The 22,909-nt window shown below is 45.4% G+C and overlaps 1 protein-coding gene across 1 annotated transcript; it reads left to right on the top strand.

The window, feature by feature from the left end:
• Window positions 1-305: 305 nt before the first annotated feature.
• On the top strand, window positions 306-22,908 carry CRY2 (cryptochrome circadian regulator 2). Its single transcript, XM_067296424.1, has 12 exons — window positions 306-556; window positions 2,535-2,643; window positions 6,523-6,665; window positions 13,947-14,131; window positions 15,574-15,662; window positions 16,719-16,859; window positions 17,262-17,573; window positions 18,624-18,775; window positions 18,926-19,128; window positions 19,641-19,727; window positions 20,248-20,389; window positions 20,888-22,908. Exons 1-11 carry the CDS (start codon window positions 306-308, stop codon window positions 20,385-20,387), a joined length of 1,812 nt encoding a protein of 603 aa, XP_067152525.1. The 3' UTR covers window positions 20,388-20,389; window positions 20,888-22,908.
• The last annotated feature ends 1 nt before the right edge of the window (window position 22,909 follows it).

The raw sequence follows: 22,909 nt of genomic DNA, 5'->3' as shown, positions 1-22,909 counted from the left end.
GGGGACCGACTCCTGCAGCCGCCTGACGCTGAGGAGTGGCTCCGTGGGGCCAGCGGGGAGGGACCGTGCTGAGAGCGGGGGCTGCGGCCCGGGGGGGGGGGGGGGGCAGGCCCGGGGCGCCGACGGCCTGCTGCGCCGCCGACGGCCTGCCGCGCCGCGCCCGCTGGGGGGCGGCAGAGCGCGGCCTCGCAGGGGCCCACCGTCTCGGACAGCGCCCCTTTAAGACCCGGCCCGCCCTCCGCCGCGTCCTTCCCGTGGTGGCGGCGCTGCCGCTGCCGCGAGCCGCGCATACGCGGCGGCAGCCAATGAGCGCGGCGGGGGCGGCAGCGGCAGCGGCAGCGGCAGCGATGGCGGCTCCGGCTCCGGCCCCGGCGCCGCCGGCCCCGGCCCCGCCGCGCGGCCTGTGCCGCTCCGTGCACTGGTTCCGCCGCGGGCTGCGGCTCCACGACAACCCGGCGCTGCAGGCGGCGCTGCGGGACGCCGTGGCCGTGCGCTGCATCTATATCCTGGACCCCTGGTTCGCCGCCTCCTCCGCCGTGGGCATCAACCGCTGGCGGTGAGCGGGCCTGTCGCGACACGGGGGGGCGGGGCCGGCGGCAGGAGGCCGAGCCCGGCGGGGGGTTGGGGCCGGGGGGCCGCTCCCCCCGGCGGGTGCCGCGCGGCATGGCCCCTGGCTCCCGCCCCTCGCCTGGGCCCCCTGCAACGTCGCCCCGAAACGGGCGCGAACGGGCTTCGGGGGGCTGCAGCTGCCCCCGTCGCCCCCCTTCCCCTTCCCTTCCCTTTGCAGCGCTGCGGTTTCCAAGCCTTTCTAGAACCCCTTCGCGGGATGACTAAGGAGTTGTAACCGTCCAGAAATTATCACAGTGTGGATATTCAGGTTACTGGAATTTGTGTTGCTGTGTAATGCCCTAGGAGCCTGAGGTGGTCTTTCCACAAAGCAGACTTTTTCTAACAGACAGGAGCAGACAGAAATGCCCTGCACATGCTGTTGTTACTGCTAGCCCTGTGCTCATGTTGACAAACGAAAACTGTGCACAAAAGGATTGGTTAATTCCTGATCTGTTTAATCCTTGCTTCCTTCCCTCCACAATGTTTGTGGAAAAACAGGTAGTGGTCTTATTTATGTTGCAGTCATGAAATATGCAAGTGTGTATATACGTATAAACATATTTTCTTGGAGGTGTGTTCTTTTTGCAAATAACAGCAGAAGCTAGCACCCCTGCCTGTTAGGCAAAAATGTGCTGGGTAAATACATTATTTATATTTACTGGAGCTTCCATGGTTTCCCAGGGGAACCTTGGCTTTGTTTTGCTAATTTTTTTCTTCAATTATTGGTATTCAGAGGTCTCTACTCCAAAGGCAAGTGTCTGTATTTAACTTAACTTCCAGAAATTTATCATGTTGAAAAATTACTTATTACTTAACTGCGCAGCATATGGGTAAGCCAAATAATAGCAACACTTGCTTAATTTCCAGAACACCCTGGAGAGAAAGGTGGTATTGCTGTTTAACAGATGTATACTGAGCAGGGGGTAGGGGAGTGGTTTGTTCTGATGATCCGGACCTGGTTCTGGGATTTCTCTGCTCTGCTGCTTGACACTTCTTTCCTTGAAACCTTAGTCCCTTTCTCCTTCAAGATGTGCACAGGGAGCTTTTTCAGTCACAAAGCTTGCAATTCACATTATGAGCAATGCAGCTGAACAGAGAGGAAGTACTCAGATTGCAAGACAGTTGTAGCTCAGCTTTCCTATTAAGTGTGTGTGGTCTTGAGTTGAGATACTCATGTCTTACAGGTCAGGCTGCAGAGCTGGCATGTAGGGGAGAGGGAGAGGCTGCAGACTCCATTAGGAAGGGTTCTGGGTTGCAAGCACTGCTACATGCCCCTGCAGAGATTAAATTTTAGTTAAGGCTGGCATCATTCACGGTTTTGGACAAAACAAAGGAAGCCAAGTTATAATGTAGATGGGGTTACATTGTGGTATGGTTGTGAACGCAAAGATCATACGCTTGAAGTTGTACAGCACAGTGTGAGATCAGTAAGACATATCATTAATAAAGTACTTGAATGCTTTTTGACAGCTTTGGGGTGGGAGGGAGTAGATAAATATCTTAGCATGCTCTCATCTGCATGATGGAAGATAAATTGCAGTTTGATGGAAGATAAATTGCAGTTCTGTTTGCAACTGTTCCAAGTATGGCTGTCATGTGGAGAGAGCAGCTGACAGGGGTATCAGCTCTGAGTGAGAATATAGGAAGGGTGGGGACTGCAAGAAGAAAATCCTGGAGAGCGCACTCATTTGGCTAAGCAGAACATGCATGTGAATGGCTGGGGACTGGCTGGTGCTGCAAAGTCTTAACAGTTAGTAGACAGATTGGGGATGAATAAGAACTCTTATTTTCTACGTTTCTTGTCCTTTTGTTTGGAGAGCTGATCAGTGGTGCAGGTTAATTGGATTTCCATGTAAATCCTCCTCATTTGTCTTTTAGCTGTAACCAGTCTGACTGACATGAACTCTCTTGTTTCTTCTCTGCAGATTTCTGCTCCAGTCCCTGGAAGACCTGGACAACAGTTTAAGGAAACTCAGCTCACGCTTGTTTGTGGTACGAGGGCAGCCAACAGATGTCTTCCCAAGACTCTTTAAAGTAAGAGAATAAACTAATTTTCTGGAGCATAGTCAGGCAAAACTAATGTCCTACTGTAAATGGTATCCTTTTTTTTCACTTCCTAATATCTGGTAGTTGTTGGAGATCCCCTGGCTTCTCTTTAACTTCACTACTATCCATAATGGCCAGCTTAAGAGCCAGATGCACTCTTCCATTCAGATTTCCACAGAAATTTAGTAGCAGGGAGTAACCTACTATCAGAATGCTTGAGCTTTGCTTCTGGGACAGTGGGCTTCGCCTTTGTTTCTGCAAGTCAGGTTTTACTGGGTTGCGCTGTAACCCACTGATTCCCCTGTATTGAGAGTTTCTTCTCTACTGGAAATTTTCTGTGTGCTGCTTCTACTCAAGAACACTGTCAGGTCTATACACCTTTACAGACATCCGAGAAAGCATATTGATCTACATCTGAGCTGCAAATAAGGCTTTTTGTTATAATTTGAAAATCCAGAAGCTTTTATGTTAACTGTTCTTCCTTTCCTGCTTCCATTCAAGGCCTGCAGGGTTTTTTGTTGCTGTCATTTTGTTTTATTTTGTTGTTTTTTGGTTGGCTCAGTAGCAGAACGTAGCATGGGTTCAAGTATCTTGAAGATGTATTGTTTAGGACTCTGGAATATGCAGTGGTCTCGGGGCCAAAGATGGATTAGTGGGATACATTTCCGAAGTGATCTGTCAGTGCTGCAGATTGGGAGAGAGGGGGCTGGTAAGAGGATCTCCTTGGATATCAAGATTCCTCAAGCAGTAAAAGTCTCTGACTCATTCCTCTCTGTCCTGTTCTCAGATGATATTCATTGTTGTCTTTGAAGCCTTCTGACAGCCGCTTTGCTAGAATGACAAAGCTAAATGAAGAGAATGTGGTTCACAATACTCTTATGAGTTGGATTTGTTGTGGAGACTGTACCTTATCTTATGTTTGATAGAACTAGTGTCCCCAAAGCCTGCTGTAGACCAGCCTCTGAGAGGGAGAGGTATATTTGGATCTATACGCTCCTGCAGTATGTGGTCACGATACAATTTTTTCTGGAGGGGGATGGTACTGGGAAGGGAATCAGATGATGCAGGTCAGAAGGTGCAACACTATTTATTTTGGCTCGTACATGTTAACGCAGGACACAAATAACCTATATGCTGCTCTTAGCCTTTCTACAATCTGGGTTATTTTTATCTTTTGATCTGTAAATAAGTTCTGGCTATTTGCGGTCCATGCGCTTTCCTTATTTTTGTTCAAGGACTAGATATTCACAGGATAATTAAAACTCTGCAGGAGAAAAATACTCATTCTGTTCAAAGAACAAAGTAGTTGGCAGAGTCTGAATTTTGGAGAGATGATTGTGGAGTCAGCAAGACCCACTTCTCACTGTGGACTGTTTTGCCTAGGCAGGTGTTGATGGATATCTTAGATGTGCTGTAACAGCTGAAGAGCATGTTCCTTATGCTACCACAAGGAGAACGTATGGCTTTCATGGGAATTCAGGCCCCTATAGAGCTGCCACGCTGAACACTGGATGCTGGACAAATGAAAAATAGAGGGCTCTGTGATTATACTTAGAATTTATTGGGCCTATTCTTGGACAAGCCTCACACATAGCTGGAGTGGTTGTAAATAGTGCAGGACAGCAGAACAGGACATCATTTATTTTTCATTCTGTAATTAGAGTAATAGACCAAAAAAGCATTTACAAAATAAGAAAAAACTGTTGCCCTGTTCTATGGAGTAAGGTAAATGCCACTTACCTGTGGTTCCACCAAGTAGTGTCCGCTGTTTTATTCCTGAGGAGTTTGGTTTTGCTTTCTGCTCAAATCTCTGTAGACAATCACAGAGCTAAAGGCAATGAGTAACGTGGATTTGGGAAGGAGAAGAGTTTGAGTGTTGAGTCTTGTCTGAAATGGCATGCCTCAGGGCTATAACGCGCTGCAGGCAGCTCCCACAGCAAGGGCAGCTGTTGGAGCAGTATGCAAACAGCCCTGGTGCTCATGCTCTGCTGTCCTCTGTTGCGGAGAGAAGAGTTACGTGGTATGTGGTAATGCAACAGTCATGTCTCATCTAATTTCTGCTCGTGCTGCCAGTAGCAGAGGTATGTTGTTGATACAGTCTCTGCAAAGGCATTGTATGCATGGATCCGGTGAAGAGGACAGATGAGGTGTACCCCTTACCTCTGTGTTACCATTGCAGAGTAGGGGAGTTGTGCTGTGCTTCCTGTGCGCTAGTGTAGCATATACAATGCTGTGCTTTTCAAAACTGCAGGAAATCTGCAGCAAACTACCTGAATTTGATATTCTTATCCTGCAAAAGTCACCGCTAGCCTTAAATGTATTTTTTCATTCCCTTCTCTCCAGGCAGTCGTATATGTTTTTCGAGACCAAACCTATCTTTCATGCACTCTAGCTGGTACTATCATTCTTTTAAAGGAAAAGATTAACATGAATCTGTTAAATCACATTTTAGTAGGGGAGCAGAGCAGGCCTTTGATCATGTTTGCATAACTCCTGCTCTGACTTATGGGTTTTGTCATGTCCTTGTTCTGGAAAAGGAGTAGAGGACGTCTCAGAAACGTACATTCAGTGGTACATAACTGTTTTCATTCTCTCTCCTTCCGTATAGTAATTGTAATATTGAATCTGAAAGAGTTTAGAAAGGAGAGGAAGCTTGTACAGTTGTTTTCTGCATCTAAATTCCCTTCCTTATCTTTGGCACCTTTTTAAATGGACTGTAATGAACTAATCACATCTGTTCTTTGTATGTTATTTGTGTTTCTGATGCCTCTCAGATCTGGTTCTGAGGTGGAAGAGACTGTCCTGTACATACAGAGGTGACCTACACTGTTTCACTTGGAGCATATGTTTTACATCTTAATTGTGTGAGGGTGTGGGTTTTTTTTAATGTGTCTATATATATATATATATATTTTTTTTTTTTTTTTTTTGGCTGTGTTTGACAAAGTGTTTGCTAAACAAAACTGTGGGCTGCATCTGTGTTTGACAGATGTCTCAGGAGGGTCGCTGTGGAAACCGTTAAACCTCCCCTTATAGGATTCATTTTCTGAGGAAAACTAGGTCATAGACTTTGAAAGCAAATTGTGCTCTGGAAAAGCCTGCAAAATGCTGAAGACTATTTCATAAGGCCTATTCCATGTAATCTGTGAAGGATCTATTAAAGGTCAAGACACAAAATAGGTTCATAGCTTGACTAGGGTGAAAGAAATTCCTATCTTTGGGAAGTTAATCATTTAAATCAGAACTCTGTAGTATCAACTTCTACTATTCTGAGAAGAAAGGTCCACTCATCCTTTGAGCCATCCATTTGTCTTGCATTTCTCACTGCCATGTTTCTTGCTCTTAGGGTTGGGTATTGGTCCTCTATTATGTGACAACTTTAAAGAGACATTAGGGGGAAAAATATTAGAGCTTACTCTTTTTACTTGATGATGGTCTCCACATAAAAATACAGTTTTTGAGCAGAACTTGTATTGAAAGATTTCTCTGAAATGATTTCTCTGCAAATGCTGGGACAGGACGGTAGGTTTACTTTCAGACAATGTGGGTAACAAAACAAGATGCTTTTAAGGCTTAGTGACTGAGCTGTAACCTAAGAGGAAGGTTTACGAAGGAGAATTCAAACCTCATCCTGTGTGTTTTAAACCTGACTTATAGGAGTTTGCTTAGCATATGTGGTGTTTGCTAGAGCTGCTGAAGTTGTTGATTCATCAGTTATCTTGACTCCAAGCTGCTCCTCACAGGAACTATGTCTGAGCTCCCAGGACTTCATATAGACCAGAAGAATTTTTTGCCTTCCTCTTTAGCAGTTGTACCCCTTGGAGAGCATCTTCTGTTTGACAGCTGTGTGTATTGTGTTTCTTGCAGGAATGGGGAGTTACCCGTCTCACCTTTGAATATGACTCGGAGCCATTTGGAAAGGAGAGAGATGCAGCTATTGTCAAACTGGCCAAGGAGGCTGGAGTGGAGGTGGTGATAGAAAACTCTCACACGCTGTACGACCTGGACAGGTACGGGGCGAGCAAGGGCAGAGGTGCTGCCTAGGCTAGGCTGGGATTGTCGCGTCTGGGAAGGTTTCAGCTGCCTCGGTTGCGTCGGTTGCTATCTGTTGCTCATTCTCATCCCCTGTGAGCCTGGATAGTGTCGACAAGATTACGCTGTGCACTCACACTTTTGATTAGAGCACGTCAAAGTGCTGATAGTGACGTGAATGTAAGGAAAGGTGTTGCCTCAAGCTAATTAAACTCTGTACTTCAGTCAATTAAGTTGCTCAGCTGTGTCCTATTGATTGCTGTCCTTGAGCTTGTTCTCACTGGATAGCCTGCTTTTTTTCCACTTCAGTGTAATAAAAATAGTTGAGCTGTTGTCTCAAACAGGTTATGAAGGCAGGTTTTTCTAATTGATGGATATGCCAGGACAGCTATAAGAAATAGAACAAGGTTGACTAGGGCAAATTTACCGTATTCTAAAGCTGAATGCCTTGTCTTTGTTGTGTATTCGCTATGCAGGAGCCTTGCCTTTATTTTGAAACTTAAAAAAAAATCCTCTTAAACAGTGGAGACATGTTTTCAGCTATGACTCTAAGGTATGCTCGGTTTCAGCCGTGTTTCAGTACTACTCTTACAGGTTGCTTAGGTTTTTTTTTGTTGTTGGATTTTTTTTTTCTTTTGGCTGATTATTGCCAGGAATGTTAAAAGCAGCTTTCCTCCTGTAAGTCTGCTGTATCCATAATGTCCTGTGGGAAGGAGCTTTGCAGTTTAGCACATGTTGTGTGGGAGTGTTTGGCGTGAGAGGCATTCTTCTTGAACCTGTCTCTTGAGTAGACACTGCTCTCTCATTTTTGCATTAGAAGAGACTGTGAACACTTATTTCTTCCTCACCTCTTCAGTGCCCCTCATCCTTCCTTGTGTCATCTTTGTCTCTTCCAGGCTGGAAAGTCATAGTTTACTTAAGCTTTGTAGGTGGAATCTGTTGCATATCTATTGTAATCTTTGTCACCTTTCTTTATACTTCTATCTATTTCTTAAGATGGAGAATAGAAGTGAAAACAGCTGGCATTCAAGATGTAGGAGCGCAATGGATTTATATAGTGCTGTAATGTTTTCTGTCTTCCCCTTTTAGTTGCTAGCATTCTGTTGTTTTTTGAGCACTGCTAAACATTCAACTGATGTTTCAGGGCTTCCTTCCGGAATGGCCATAGCTAGTTGAGAGCCCATTACTATATAAGTAGATTTAAGATGGCAAAGCAATGCACATGGAGAAACAGCATTACCAACACAGAAATTTGTGATATTTTTCTGAGCTGGTCACGTGGTGTATAGGGAAGTTCTTCAGTTGCCTTTCATTTTCATCTATCCCAGGTAGCTTATTATGTAAGTAAACTTCGTCATCTTGTCCTTCATTGACCCTTTCCTGATGACTTAGGAATAATTTCAAGCAGCACAGGTCCTAACTCAGCTTTGTGTAGGATTTCTCCTTCTGTTAGAAAAATGTATTCCTACTCTTTCCTGTCACTCAGCAAGAATCTTCTATCTGCAAGGATTTTTCCCTTTATTGCAAGTCATCTTGGTTTCTTCAAGAATTTTCAGTGGGCCACCTTGCCAGATGGCTTTTGAAAATCCACCTGGATTTATCAACTGAATCTCCTTTGCCCTGTGCCCAAAGATGGCTAATAGATTGATTTTTTTTTTTTTTTTTTTTTTTTTTTTTTTTTGGAGGCACCAGCTTGCCTTGACCCTCCAGTGTATTGTATTTACCCATACATTCCCTGATTCTAGTGTTATTTTCTACCAGTTTGCCTAACACAAATGTCAGGCTTTCTATTCTGTGATCCCTCTGATGCTCCTGAAAGGCTTTTTAAATCTAGAGTCATACTTGCTGTTTTTTAGTAGTATTTGGATAGTTTTAAGGAAAGTGTTAAACATAGCAGTAGTAGTCATTTCTTGATGTCCTTTAAAAGCCCTGGGTGAATACTTTCTAGTACTGGCAAGCTCTTAACTGTTCAAGCATAGCTTCATTCTGTAGTATCGCCTATCGACATCTCAGTCTGTGACATTTCCTGAGGTATTTCCCCGAAGAGATTTGGGGTGCCAACCTCCCTGCATACCTCCATAGTGAATACAGGTGCAAAAAAAAAAAAAAAAATGCTGTTTTTCTGCTGTGATATTGCGACGTCTGCTTCTTTTATGCCTTTATCACTTCTTGGCCCTGTAGATGTCTCTTTTCAAATACTCTAGGATTTGTCACGACTTATGCTTTTGTTGTTGTTGTTTGTTTCTCAAACCTTCATTTGGGCCAAGAGGTGCAAGGGGGAAGATTTTTTGCGGTTTTCACATTTAACCTACCAAAGGCTTCCTCCTCCTCTCCCCCCCCCCCCCCCCAGCCCTTTTTGTTTGGCCTTTAGCCTTCTGAATGATTCTGCCTTCTAATGTCCTCACTGATGATGTTCTTTAGCTACTTTGACTTTTGTGATTTTTTTTTTTCTAAAATCTTTTTTGATGGTTTACATGCGTTTCCTGATTTCTACCCCTACACCCCTCCAGCCCCCCCCCCCCCCCCCCAATATGGCATCCTCAAATAATCTCTGTGCTGCTTGTCTGCATTTTGCCCTTTTGGCTTCCTCCTCTTGCTTAGCAAGCTTCATTATCTATATGCAGATCCCTTCTTGAAATAAAAGCCATTATAGTTTTGTTGCTACTGCAAGGATGTTAAACTGACAGAAGCCACAGTCATGGTTAGAGTAGGCCAGTGATTAAATAACACTTTCAAATAGATCTTGCCCAGTGCTGAGGACGAAATTATGAATTGCCTCTCCTTCTTGTGGGTTCTTGATTAATTTCTCTGTGGAAGTCATTTATAGCATCTAGAAAAAATTGTTGTTGCCAGGCCTTGGAGTGTGACGTTTACCCAATCTGTGTGGAGGTAGTTGAAGTCTCCAGTTACTATGGTGTTTCCTGGTTCTTGGCCTCTCTGAGCTTTCTCAGTGGGTGGTAGTATATTTCTAATACTGTATTTCTCCTAAAAGTTTGTCAGACCAAGTATATTGCCCTACAGGCTTACTATCCAGTCTTTAACTCAAGGCATGTGTCATCCCTATGCCCAGCCTACTTTCTCCTATATGATTTGTAACCCAGTGTTGTTGTCTTACTTCTCATCTTCCTTTAACCAATTTTCCAATGAGACTGTCAGGCCTGGTTTTAAACAAACAGTCTGATGCTTCACTTCTACCTATGTGATTCCAGTAGTCTCTCTCTCTTTCCCAGCAGTGTGTCCCTGCTACCATCAGCAGCAGCTCCTTTCTAACATTTACAAAGAGCCTATTCAGTTAGCTTGTGAATTTGGCCACTTTTATGCCTGGTAGGAAGGTCGCAATGTGTTTCTCTTTGGCACTGCTGATGCAGCTGTGTGATGATCAGAGCTTCTCCCCTCCTTCTGTCCCAAAACAAAGAAAGGGCTATAGAAAAAACAGCATCAGTGTTGGAAAATACTCCTAAAAAAATCTAAGAATTCCCAGTCAAGATTAGCTATGTTCAGATTCTAGAAGTCAGACAGAAAAGATAATCTTGTAGGTATCAGCTTAGCCTGCTCAAAGCCTTTACTTGACAATTATTCTGTCTGACAACTTCCAGCTGACAACTTGTTTTGTCCTTTCTCTGCCTGGTTTTCCTTCCTCAGGATCTAAATCCTCTGTAGTCTGCTTGCTGGTGGTCAGTGTTGTGGTTTCCATAATCCTGGGCATCCTGGGTCATTTTGGGCAGAGCAGTTCAGGCCAGAAAGGAGCATTGTGAGTTTGTTTTTGTAATATGCATCAAGAGCTGTTTTACACCAAACATTCTAGCATGTGGTTGAAATTATAATTAAATGCCTTTTAATAGGAATGTGTACTGACTTAAAGGAACTAAGCACTGGGGAGGTTTGCATACCCTGGCAGTTCTGTAATGGATAGTTACACTATACCAAAAACTGTTTTGTTTTCCATCTAAAAAGCTTCTGACTTGTATCTGTTGAATCATATTACCCTTGTTTGTCTTGCATGGTGATTTAGCATCAGGTGTTTTCTCCCTGCACTGATACTTAGCCTCTGGTCAAGGCACTCTGTCTTTCACACGCTTGTGTGCATGATTCTGTGGGAGTGGATTAATTCATCCTTTGTCCAGTGTCTGTTATATGGCATATCTGTAGGTTATTCTCCATCTCCTCTGTGAATCTGAAGAAAAGCTTCTTGTCTTATGTGTGCACAGCCCTACGCGAGCTCTCTGGAGAAAGGATTTAGATCAGAACAATTGCATAAGCTGACAAAGGCTAACTGAATAGTATATGTGAATTGGTAGTCTGGTACATTGTGGAACAGCCTGCTTGCCAAGTGTTGGCAGCCAGCTCTTCTGCACGGGAAGAAGCAGGTGGGAGCACGTTCGGTCCCCTGACAGAATGGGGCCCTGTTATTTACAAGCTAGCTGAGGTGTCATGTTTCTGAAGAAAGCTGCTTTCTCCAGACTGGTAGCCATCCCACTGGGGCACTGCCACGGAGGCTTGAGTCAGAAGCTGATGCCTGTGGTTTGTGCATTTGATATCTATAAATGCTGTGTCTGTCCTGGATGACTGTAGGATACCGTATAACCCTAGTGGTGCCAGAACTGTGTTTGGTCAGGTTTGGTTGCTCTCCTTTCTGAGGTAAAGTGTTGTTATGTGATAATCAAAAACAACTGGCCACTGTCAGATAATGCTGGGCAATATATCACTACTCTGGTAGCACTGCAATTTTACGTGTGCTCACTGATACCAGAAAGGTCAGGTATTGTATGATGAATAAAGCAGCTCTACTCCTCTGCATTATTCTTCCAGTTTTCTTTGAGCAGAACTGCCACAGGTGTAGACTGTGAATTGTGCTGGAGAAGATGGGATGAAACAGGAGCATTAAATCCTGGGGAAGGTCCTGTTGTTGCTTTGTGGCCCAGTCTGCCATGAGAGTCAGTCCTGTGAGACTACTGCCTGGGTTAGAAGGAAGCTAAGGAGAGGGAAAGGACCCGTGCCTACGGGGCTCTGGCTTCTTCTGCAACACCTTGTACAAAGGGCTGAACAACATCACAATACCTGATGATATTTGATATTTTTTGTCACAACAATATTGTAAAAGGTTCAAATTTTGTTGCATGATGCCAGTGTCAAGTGTTGTAAAATGCACAAGTTGTCCTAGTTCCATCTCTTGGGAAGATTTGTGTCCCAGATCCCATAACTGGCTATTTAGGAGTTTAGGAGACGTAGTAGGTTATTTCACTCATGTTTAAATTCTTGAGGATGCCAAATGAGAACACAGGCCTCCACCTGCAAATCACAGCGATTTGGTCCAAATTACTGTCTGTTTGCAAAAGCTTTAGCTGTGGATCTCAGGCGTGATATAATAGTGTGTATCTCGGAGTGAGGTGCAGCATAAGCAGATCTGTGGAAGAGGACTGAAAAAAAAGGTAATGTTAAAGAAGCAGCTCCTCCTCCTGTCCCAAGCGTCTCAGGGCAAACACTGCAGCTCTGTCACATTTTCATCTCAGGATACTGAACTCCTCTGAAAACATGCAAGCCTATCTCAAGTGCTTGCTGTAACTGAAAAGGCCTCGTTTTCCTTCTGGCAGCAATGGTGATCTTTCAGCGATCCTTATGAACTGATGGTTTTGTTTGAGGTCCCAGTGTTCAGAGCAAGCAGCAGGGAAGTTCTGGTGGGTAGTATTCATGAGAGTTCATGGTCTGTTAGCATCCCAGGTATAGTACACAGAGACAGCTAGCCAAAAACCATGTCTGTGAAAGTGTAGGAGATGCTTTCTGGTGTGAAGAAACAGGACAGAACATGTTGCCTATAGGGCTTCCCTCAGTACCTTTGCTTGGAAGAGTGGAAGAGGGTGCCGAGCCACACAGTGATCATGTTTAGAGTCTTACACTAAACTTACTGTTCTTCATGTTCTCTGCACACCCTGATGACCCTCCTTACCCTGCTCATTAGTGTCTTTTTCTCCAAATACATACAGTTTATTACATAGAAAAATGAGAGGAAACTGCAGGAAGCTTCATTTGAAATCTCTTTAATCTTTGCAACTGTGCTGCCTCTTTTAAAGGTTCCCTTTTTTTTCTCCTCACAGTGTGTAGGTGGCCTGGGCTCCTGGTTCGCGCATGGCCTAGATGGAAGCAACAGCAGCAGGGACATGCAGAGCAGGGCACAGCTTCCCATTTTGCTGTTGCTATGTTGAGCAGGGAAGCTAGGTCACTATAGAGCACACGTGAGGAATGGCTCGGGAAGGCTGTGGGCCAGCATGTTGCTCCTCCTTGCTACACGTGCAGTTATTGGGGGAAGGGGAGGCACATGGCGCCTGCTGAAATGCTCCACGTCTGCTGAAACACTGGGCTTTAAGCCCAGCCCCTTGCATAAGCTGTTGACTAATGGGTGGAGAAGGCTGCTCTGCTGCAGCTTGTGTGTGAGCTGTGGGACTGGCTGCCTCAGCTTTATGTAATGCTGGCGATCCCTGTGCCGTCTGCTTTGCTGTTAACTCCTTCCCCTCCCTGCAGGAGCTCAGGTTAAAATTATCATGGGGAAACCTACCTTGGCCAGGAGGTTTCTCTGAGGCCTCTGTGCTCAGTGTCCCAAGGAAGATAAGACTGCATGGTCCTAGCAGGCTGTGGATGCTTAGTGATGTAGAGGAGAGGGGAACTGTGACTGTCTTGCTGCCTTTTCCCTGGCATGATCTGACAGGTCTGCTCATGACCTTACAGGGTTGGGGAGGAAGGGGGATTTCTCTGAGCACAAGGAGGGAGAGGAAAGATGTAAACTAGGATTTGTCTCATCTGAGATTGGTGGAGGAGAGGTCAGTAATACAATGGGACTACTTGTGTTGGGAGGGGAGGAAATAAGGACAGACAGGATATCTCAAGGGGTGGGGAGAAGCAGATGCAGGTCAGGGATTTGTCATCTTGGGGGGACGGGGAGCAATCAGATTGAGGTTTCATACAGGGGATTGATATGAAGAGCTCTGGGAGAGGCGTGATGCTAAGCCTGATTCAGCTGTGGTTGTTTTGTTGTATTTTCCATGGAGATGGATTAGTATGCAGTTGGGGTTTTTTGTTGTGTGTTTGTTTAATATCCCTTTGAGGGACGCATCAGTAGAAACCTAGATCTGTACAGGATTTCTGTACCGAAAGTGAAAAGCTATCCTGAACTGAGGTAGCAGGATGCAGTTTAGCTGTTATTCCCTTGTCTCTTCTGTGGGAGCAAGGCTGTGTTGTAAATGTCATCTCATTTATTTTGTCTCCAGAATAATTGAGCTGAATGGCCACAAACCACCCCTCACCTACAAGCGTTTCCAGGCCATCATTAGCCGTATGGAGCTCCCAAAGAAGCCAGTGAGCAGCATAATAAGCCAGCAGATGGAAACATGTAAAGTGGACATACAGGAGAACCATGATGATGTGTATGGAGTCCCATCCCTGGAGGAGCTGGGTATGTGTTTAGAGTGAAGGCAAGGGTTAACTGCCAGCAGAAACGGGCTCCACTGAAATGTGTTTCTGATGGCTGGCATGCACCCAGGACAACTCCAGTGTTCTCATCTGATCTGGGTTGCCCCTAGCTGTGGAAGCAGCATTTGATTGCTAGAGAGTGCTGGAGTCTGTGAAAACAGAATGCTTCCCCTTGCGCTACAGTCATACAGAGAGCAGCATCCCCTTTAACATTGCTCTGAAATGCTCTGCATCTGTCCTAGTGTTCTCTCTGCTATTCTGAACATGTAACCACTGTTAATCAGTGTCTCATGTCCACACCAGCTGCTTCCTTCCTATTACTGTCTCTGGCAGGTTGTGTAATAGATCTGAAGAGGTGAGCTAACCATGTGCCAGGTTCAGACCACTTCACTCACTTGTTTCCAAGCAGCACCAATTTGGGAGCTTAATGAGACAAAAGATGATGCTACTGCAATTACTTTCATCCATCCTGCTATGCCTTTTGGTTCTTGGGAAGTTAGGGTTTGTTTCCTCCTTCCTAGATGCTTTTTTTTTTTTTTTTTTTTTTTCTCTTGGAGGAGGATGAATAGAGTGGTGCAGCGTGAAGAATTTGAGGCCTATATCAAGGATCTGAATTTAAATGCAAGGAAATTAAGGGTTAATGCAGAATATTGTCTGCGTGCATGTGATGCTGGAGGCTTGACACCAGTTTCCTAGGAGTATCACTTGGCACCTTGAGGCCCAGTTTAAGCAGTCATGGGAAAGGAAGGCTTCACAACAGGAGTACCCTGAGGGTTGCAAGTCCTTGGCAGATCATCTTTCCTTATTGTCCGACCTAATGTGAGACTGCAGGCAATCTTACAGTGCTCTGCTTGCCGCCAGGGGAAGCTCTGCTATGAGCCTAGAGCAGTGCAGGGAAACTGCATTGTTGCTTCTCCTGTTGCATTGGTTCTGGAAACTAATGAAATGTAGCTCTTCAGCGCTATTCCAGCATCTATTCCAGCATCTTTCCCAGCACCATGTGTCAGAAGAACAGGAGCCTCAGCAGGCTCTCTAGTGAGCTGCTGGTAGCTGTGGCACGGTATTTTGTAAGCCAAACCTGTGGGGCAGATGTTCCTTCTGCCAGCTGTTCTGGCCCTTGGAGCAGGGCCCTGTGGGTAACACTAATTCACAAGGGTGCCAATGTGTGAGCAATAGGGGAAGTCCCCAAAAGGCTGCCTGAAACATTGCAGGGACAGGCTCTTGTACTGCAACATTGTGAACAGGCTTTCCCCATGGTCCAAGTGATTTGCCTGCTGTAGAAGGACTAGAGCAGCAAGTAAGCCATGTTAGGTAGCTCAACTAAATACTACAGTATTCAGCATGTCTTGCTGTTACTCATGCTTAATTTCATCTGTTCCTTTTGTCTAGAATTGCCTTCAAATCATACCAAATTCTTTCCCTCAGGTTTCCCCACAGATGGTCTTGCCCCTGCAGTTTGGCAAGGAGGGGAGACAGAAGCCTTGGCACGGCTGGATAAACATTTGGAAAGAAAGGTAACCCGTGTTATTCAAGTGGTCATTCCTGCAGGCAGTGGCCCTAAATAAAAATTATTGAGCATTGGCCATTGCCCTCTTTTCTTGCTTTTTCTAGCAGCAATTGCAGTATTCACCTGCAGCAGGGGAATCTGATACTGATGCAGTACTCCTGATCTTGTGTTGTGTGTAGAACAGGGAACTCCACTTCTAGGCTACACCAAACTCAGAAAAGTAGAACTGTGTGTTAATTATGCTGTTGTGAGAAGCACGTGGGACTCTTTTTCCTTGCTATTTCTCCTTCCATTTCCCTTAGAGGAGTGCAGACTTGGAGAATCTCCTATAAAGTTGCTCAGTCCATGCTGCACACTGCATACCATCTGCTCTTGTCTGCGTGAGGTATTTGTAGGGGTATGCGCTCACAAAAGAATGCCTTCCCATTGTACATCTGTCTTATGCTGTCTCACTAATTGGTATTCCTTTAGACCCTTGCTGAAATACCCAGATCCCTTCTGTGGTCCTTGTGCTTTTCATCATAGTGTGTGTGAGGCAAACAATATTAATGAAAGGTGTCCCAGGTGGAGAGGTATGGCTCACTTTAAAACCGTTTGTGTCTTTTTAATGCCAGACGGCTTGGTGACATTTGTAGAACACAAAGTATAAATTCTGGTGTTGAAGAAAGAATAAACCTTCATCATCAACTTGCACAGCAAGCAGCTCTGAACTTTCTCAGATTATCTTATTCCACACGCTAAAGACAGGCATGCTTGGATATAAACAATTGTGTTAGCATGTGTCCCTAGGAGATCTTGGGGTTATTAGCTGAGGCATGCAATGCAAATTTAGTCCTTTTTTGAGCCAAAATTACTAACTGGCTCAAATCCTTGTAGAGCAAGTGTTTTGCATTCCTTGAATTGGGGTGTGGGGGTTGGAATTGCCCACTGGACATCTCTCCCAGCAGTGGCTGGAAGTGAATAGAAGAGACCTGAGTGACCTCACCACCTTCAAAGAGGCCTGTTCATAGCAGTGTCTGACAGGTTTGGTTTTCTTTGCCTCATTTCTCCTGAATGTGTCTAGGCATGGGTTGCAAATTACGAAAGACCAAGGATGAATGCCAATTCATTGCTGGCCAGCCCTACAGGACTGAGTCCCTACCTGCGTTTTGGCTGCTTGTCCTGCCGCTTATTTTACTATCGTCTCTGGGAGCTGTATAAGAAGGTAAGACAAAAGGAAATCCAGAAGCATACATTGCTTGTTGCTGCTACAGAAGAGGCTCTTGGGTGAGAAAAAGTGATTCTCCTGTACGTAGTTGAGCAGACTGTCAATCTGCTGATCCTCTTCTTCAGCCTGGACTCCTGGGTCATCAGCTATGTAGAGCTTTTTATTGTTAGTTGTTATTGGTGGTTCAAATCGCTTTTGTTGTACTGAATGAGTTAAAACTCATGAGCTAACTTTACCAGCTGGGGTTTCTGGTGAAGTATGAACTGAAATTGAACTTCTTTATGGCAGCTGCCAGTAACTGACTTGAGAATCATGTGTACGAACATATGAATGGCTTACAGCTCAGTTTAATGAAGTCAGTCCTCCCCTCTCTGAATACCCTTGTGCCCTCCTCCACAGGTGAAGCGCAACAGCACGCCCCCCCTCTCTCTGTATGGACAGCTCCTCTGGCGGGAATTTTTTTACACAGCAGCCACCAACAACCCTAAGTTTGATCGCATGGAGGGGAACCCCATCTGCATCCAGATCCCCTGGGACAGGAACCCTGAAGCCTTGGCAAAGTGGGCAGAGGGCAAGACAGGCTTCCCTTGGATTGATGCAATCATGACCCAACTGAGACAGGAAGGGTGGATCCACCATCTGGCCAGGCATGCTGTGGCCTGCTTCCTGACCAGGGGCGACCTCTGGATCAGCTGGGAGTCAGGAGTCAGGGTGAGTCTGGCATTTCCAGAGGCTTGCAGGAGACCATAAGGAAAACAAAGTCTCCCTGGCACTCCCTGCAAGGATGGGAATGCAGATATGGCTTTCACTTGGCACGTAGAAGTTGTGTGGAAGATTTGCTAGTGGGCTCTTGGCCTGCCAGCAGCCTGACTTCTTGCTGCCTTCTGCCATGAGGGCTAGTAAAGATAGTCTTCAATACCCCTAAGTAAAAATTAGTGGGACCCACTGGTAAATATGGACTGGGGTTTGGGGGGCTTTGTTATTTTTTTCATGTAAAAGTGCTCTCAGTTCATCTTTGCAAGTTCCATGGCTTTTTGTAACTGGACCTTTCTCCTCTTTGTGTAATCCATCACCATGCTGGTCAGGGAAGGCTCCATGTCTGAAATCTGAGTCTAGAGTCCCTCAAGGAAAGAGGTAAAAGACCACCCTTTGGGACATTTGAAAGGTCAGACAGCTGAAAACTATCAGGTATACGTAAGACCAATGCAAAAAAAAACAGAAGCAGAGGCATCTTCTTACAAAGCTGAAAGTGTATCTTAGGATCAGATGTAAAAAGCACAACTTCCCTGCATGCATGCAAGTATACTGCTGAAACCTGGCTGCTTCTCAAGATATGGGCAGTGAGCTCTGGGACCCTCAGAAGGGCTTTTCCTTCTTGTTTGGTCCTTGTTCTTCTGTGCAGCATCTGTGAACTTTCCAGGGTCAGTGCTTTGCACTTCATAGGTCTCCCAGGTTAGGATCAATACTCAAGGATTGCTGTAACACTAAGCAGTGATTTTAATCTGTAGCTGCATGAAACATTAGCCAGCATTTTATCAGTGTGAGCAGACAGTGCCTCCCTATGTGAAAATGTCAGGAAGTGAGATATATTGACCAGCTGGCTGGCTTCAGCCAGCAGATCACCTCTTTGTTGCTCTTCTGCTTCCTAGGAGGTGTTCTCAGACAGCTCAATGCCTGCCATCTGTAATAGCTTCTTGGTTCTTCCTTCTTCAGACAGGAATTTGTGGCAGCTCTCACTGCCTTTTCTTCCAATTGCTGCAGGTATTTGATGAGTTATTGCTGGATGCAGATTTCAGTGTAAATGCAGGCAGCTGGATGTGGCTTTCGTGCAGTGCATTCTTCCAGCAGTTCTTCCACTGTTACTGCCCTGTGGGCTTTGGACGTCGCACAGACCCCAGTGGTGACTACGTTAAGTAAGTAATGTGACTGGAGCTTCCTTCTTGCTTGATCTCCAAGCTGAAGTTGTTCAGTAGCTGGCAGGTGCATGGCACTTCCTGTGCATTGTGAACCCTGCATTGCTGCTCTGTAAGTGATGTTTGTGCATCATTTTACTTGCGCCGTAGGCGGTATCTGCCCAAACTAAAGGGCTTCCCTTCACGGTATATCTATGAACCCTGGAATGCCCCAGAGTCTGTGCAGAAGGCAGCCAAGTGCATCATTGGGGTGGACTACCCCAAGCCCATGGTGAACCATGCAGAGACCAGCCGGCTGAACATTGAACGCATGAAGCAGATCTACCAGCAGCTGTCACGCTATAGGGGACTGTGTAAGTACCTACATCTGTATGAGACTGGCTTTAACAGCAGACGAGATGCTGGGAGGAGGGTCATGATGTAAAATACATAGCACCTGTGTCCCTGGCCAGTCCTTGCAAGAGGAAGGAGTCCATGTTGAAAGCTGTTCTGAGTCTGTGTTTCCAGGGAAAGCCTACACCGAGCTCTTAGACAGGTCAAAGTGGGATTTGATTAGTCTTTTGAGAGTTGGTGATGACACAAGGTCCTGTTTAATCCCTGTGCTGCCGATGGTCCATTCTTCACTTTGGAAAAACTAGGCAGAACATCCTAAATTAACATGCTGCTAGATCATGGTGCTTGTGGCCAGCACTGATGAGCAGAGCTCTGAACTCCTTCTGGTCATTGGGAATATGGATGTACTGATTGTGTACTGATAGTGTTGACAATCACTAGGTGTGTCAATGGGAAGGGCTCTTGTTCTCTCCCCCTACCCCCACCAAGTTTCTTGTTTCTCAACTGTGATCCTCTTGCTTTCCTTCTCTAGGCTTATTGGCATCAGTCCCTTGTGTGGAAGATCTCAGTGGCCAAGTTGCAGACCCAGCTTTAGGGCAGAGCAGCAGTACAAGTACAGGTGAGTTGGAGCTATTTGTGAACTTCTGAGATAGTTTCATGGGGACTTAGAGGCTGTGGGCAGGAGAGTAAAATTCTCTTCTAATGAGGGGAGGATGTGCAGCTAGGAAAACAGATCATATTCACCTTACTTTAGGCTTTCTTCAAAACTCTGCAGTGACCATTCCTAAAAGAGCTGCAGAATAGGAATTCACTAAAATGAATCTTTAATGGCCTGTTTGGGATCCTACACAACCACTTAATGGAGCAGTGCAGATCACTGTAGGGCTAGTTAGATATAATTAAGCTGTTCCCCAGCAAAGGAGAACACCTTTGGGTTTGTTCTGAGGGTCTTAGTTATCCTGCCTTTAATGAAATTTGTCAAAAGTGAACCCTCAAGGAGGCTGTGACAACATCTTCCTGTGCTTGTACAATGCAATTCTCCTGTCCCCCAGCTCTGTGGTACATTAGAAACCCAGGGTGTACCTGTGAGGAGATCTAAGGCTGGAGGAAATGTTGCAAAGACTTTTCTTCCTATACAGTGATGAGACTACCACAATCTGACCAGGCTTCTCCAAAGCGCAAGCATGAGGGAGCAGAGGAGCTGTGCACTGAAGAACTGTACAAACGAGCCAAAGTGGGAGGCCTCCCCACTCCAGAGATCCCTGGCAAGAGCTTGTGACTGTGAGTAGTCCCTGGCATGGTCTGGCTCAAACCATCTTGTTTTGACAGTTAGCAAGGGCCGATCTTAATTGCTCCCTGAATTTTAAGGAATAAAATTGACTTGCTTGAGGAGGGCATGGATCCTGACTGTAGTTTCATAGCTCTGTAATTTGTCAGTGACTCTGCCTTCTGGTTGATCTGGATTTGCTTGATAAGCTGTTTAACCCATAGTACAGCAGAGTGGTACTTTATTACTAGAGCAATTACAGAGCACAGTTATTCTTGGATATGCTCCTGAAAGGTTTCTTCCTCTTCTACAGAATGGGGTTGCAGCCAGGTTTGCCCCTATGGTGAGGGTACAGGATGGGGGAGGGGAGCTGGCAGGTGGGTGCTGTTCCTAATCATCCGCCTGAAATGCTCCAGATCACAGCAGGGAAGGAGCTGGCCACGTGTTCTTCCAGCTCCCTTTTCACTCTGAGAGGGGAATGAAGGCAAACTCTCTTCTCCTTTTTCCTGCAGCCAGTGACAAGCAGCTCACAAGTGAAGAGCAAGCGCTGAAGAGGTGACGAGAGGAGTAAAGACTGTTGCCACAGAGGGACTGGAACTTGAGATCCGCGACGGAAAACCTGGGGTGTCTGATGTAAATGTGTAATTCCAATAGCTGCCACAAAAGGGCACTGTATCACTTGTGCTTGGGGATATTTGGCTTTCTGGCCTCCAAAGAGCCAAATATGTCTCTTCTCAGCCAAACTCAAAACCTGCCTGCATGTAAGGGGGCAGGAGCTTTCTACCAATTTGTTCACTTTCAGGTGTATCTTTCTTTTCTGACAATGGATCAGTGAATGTGACTTTATGCATTGATAGGGAGCTGCATCTCAGAAGTAGTGAATGTCCATCCATTCTCACTACTGGTACTAGGCAGTGAGGTGGGCCAAGGTTAATTCAAATTATAGTAGGAGTTGAGAAGGAAGCTGCTAGAATATCAGGAGTAGTGCCCATCTACAAGAGAACAGGAAGATCTCAATGTTTGTTAAGCTAGGCTGGCAAGGATATAAATGCTTTCTGAATACATCAAGGTGGTACATGTGTGGGATGGAAAAGAAATGAAGGGCAACTGTAGCAAACAAACAAAGTGATATGAACGGTCTTTGCACTTGAAAGGCACTTAAAACTTTGCAGTAGTGAGATTCTTCTGCAGGGAAGTTGAGCCATAGTGCTGTTGCCTGGAACAGGCAGCTTGAGAGCGTCTTGATACCTGGGAGGAGAGACTCAGAGTAAGACCATGACTTGATATGATTAAAGCAGTCTCCAAGAAATTTGCTGCTCCAAATAGCAGAGGAAGCTACACTTGGTAGAGGGAGCAGTCCTGGGATCTGGAGTCTACCACTTTTCCTTCTCTGAGCAATAGCTCTTTGAAATGGAGTTACCAGTGTCTGGTGTGTAGCCTGTGGAGTGCTTAATACTGATGGAGGATGAGTTACACAGCAGCTTTTTGAAGTGAGTCTTCCTTGGGCTCTGTCCGTTGTTTTTTCTGTGTGGATGTCTGCTCCCTTCTGTATTAGCATCTGTGTGTTGAGTTTGTACACAGTATAATCCCAAAATCTCATACCCTGTGCACTGTTCCTTCCTGTTCACACTCACATCAGTGCTTTGTAGTCTAGCAGGACAGTCGTGTAGCTTTCCAGGCTCTTAACCATACATTCCTTCGCCTTGTCCTGTTACAGGATGTCATTTCAAGCACAGTCCTGGCAGAACGAGTCTACTCGCCTTCCCACCTGAGAGGGCAGGGGAGAGCAGTCCTGTAGAAGAGCCTCTGTTTCAGCATTATTTCAAGTAGTTAATTCCATGCAATGGGCTGCTGTTGGCACTGTTTTCATTTGCTGTCCAAAACTCTTCGTCCCCACCTGGCACAGATAGTGTGGGGCTATGTGTAAGCTTTCTCAGCTAATGGCTTGGAGAGCACAGGATTTGTCTCCCACTCTGATTGGGATAGTCAGATTCAGTTTTGGAGCCCATCTTTGAACCCAGAACCCTGGGGTTACAAACAGAAACTGACTCAAATGTATCTGAGAAGCTTATAAAGGGGTGGAGGAAGTGGAGTAGTTGAACTCTGTCCAAGAGTTAATTTATTAAATAGCTGAATAACCTTTCCTTCCCACTAATCTCCCTAGGGCATTGACCCTAGATTCCCTTTCCTAGGGAAATCCATGGCCAGAGTGTCTGAGTAAACAAGAGTCACTTTTCCTGACTTCACTTTCTTCTAAGCTACTATTCGAAGAGTCTCCCTGGTGAATAATGCAGCTATCAGCATTGCTTGGGTTTTGTCTCCTTCAGTCTGAATCCAGACCTTACTCCCGCTGTCTGAAGGCAGAAAGGTATAAGGGAAAGGAGAGACTCCCTGTCTTCTGCTGCAGAAGGAAGACATGCACTTTGTACACTTAGATTACAGAAACTTGACTTCTGTCATTTGGAAAGTTTCATGCTTAGGCAATGGTCTGTAAATATGACATTAGTTTTTTTTATAAATGTCTTTAATCCTTT

This window comes from Apteryx mantelli, chromosome 4, assembly GCF_036417845.1.
Source record: "Apteryx mantelli isolate bAptMan1 chromosome 4, bAptMan1.hap1, whole genome shotgun sequence".
Lineage (NCBI taxonomy): Eukaryota > Metazoa > Chordata > Aves > Apterygiformes > Apterygidae > Apteryx > Apteryx mantelli.
The sequence above is the reverse complement of the archived record's forward strand: the minus strand, read 5'-3'. Positions and strand labels throughout refer to the sequence as shown.

What these genes read in the sequence shown, in the direction of transcription:
- CRY2 (XM_067296424.1), top strand. Translation starts at nt 306, where the DNA reads ATGAGCGCGGCGGGGGCGGCAGCGGCAGCGGCAGCGGCAGCGATGGCG. An exon ending in CCCATCCCTGGAGGAGCTGG is followed by an intron (nt 14,132 to 15,573) that starts GTATGTGTTTAG and finishes TCTTTCCCTCAG; the next exon opens with GTTTCCCCACAGATGGTCTT. An exon ending in GAGCAGCAGTACAAGTACAG is followed by an intron (nt 19,728 to 20,247) that starts GTGAGTTGGAGC and finishes CTTCCTATACAG; the next exon opens with TGATGAGACTACCACAATCT.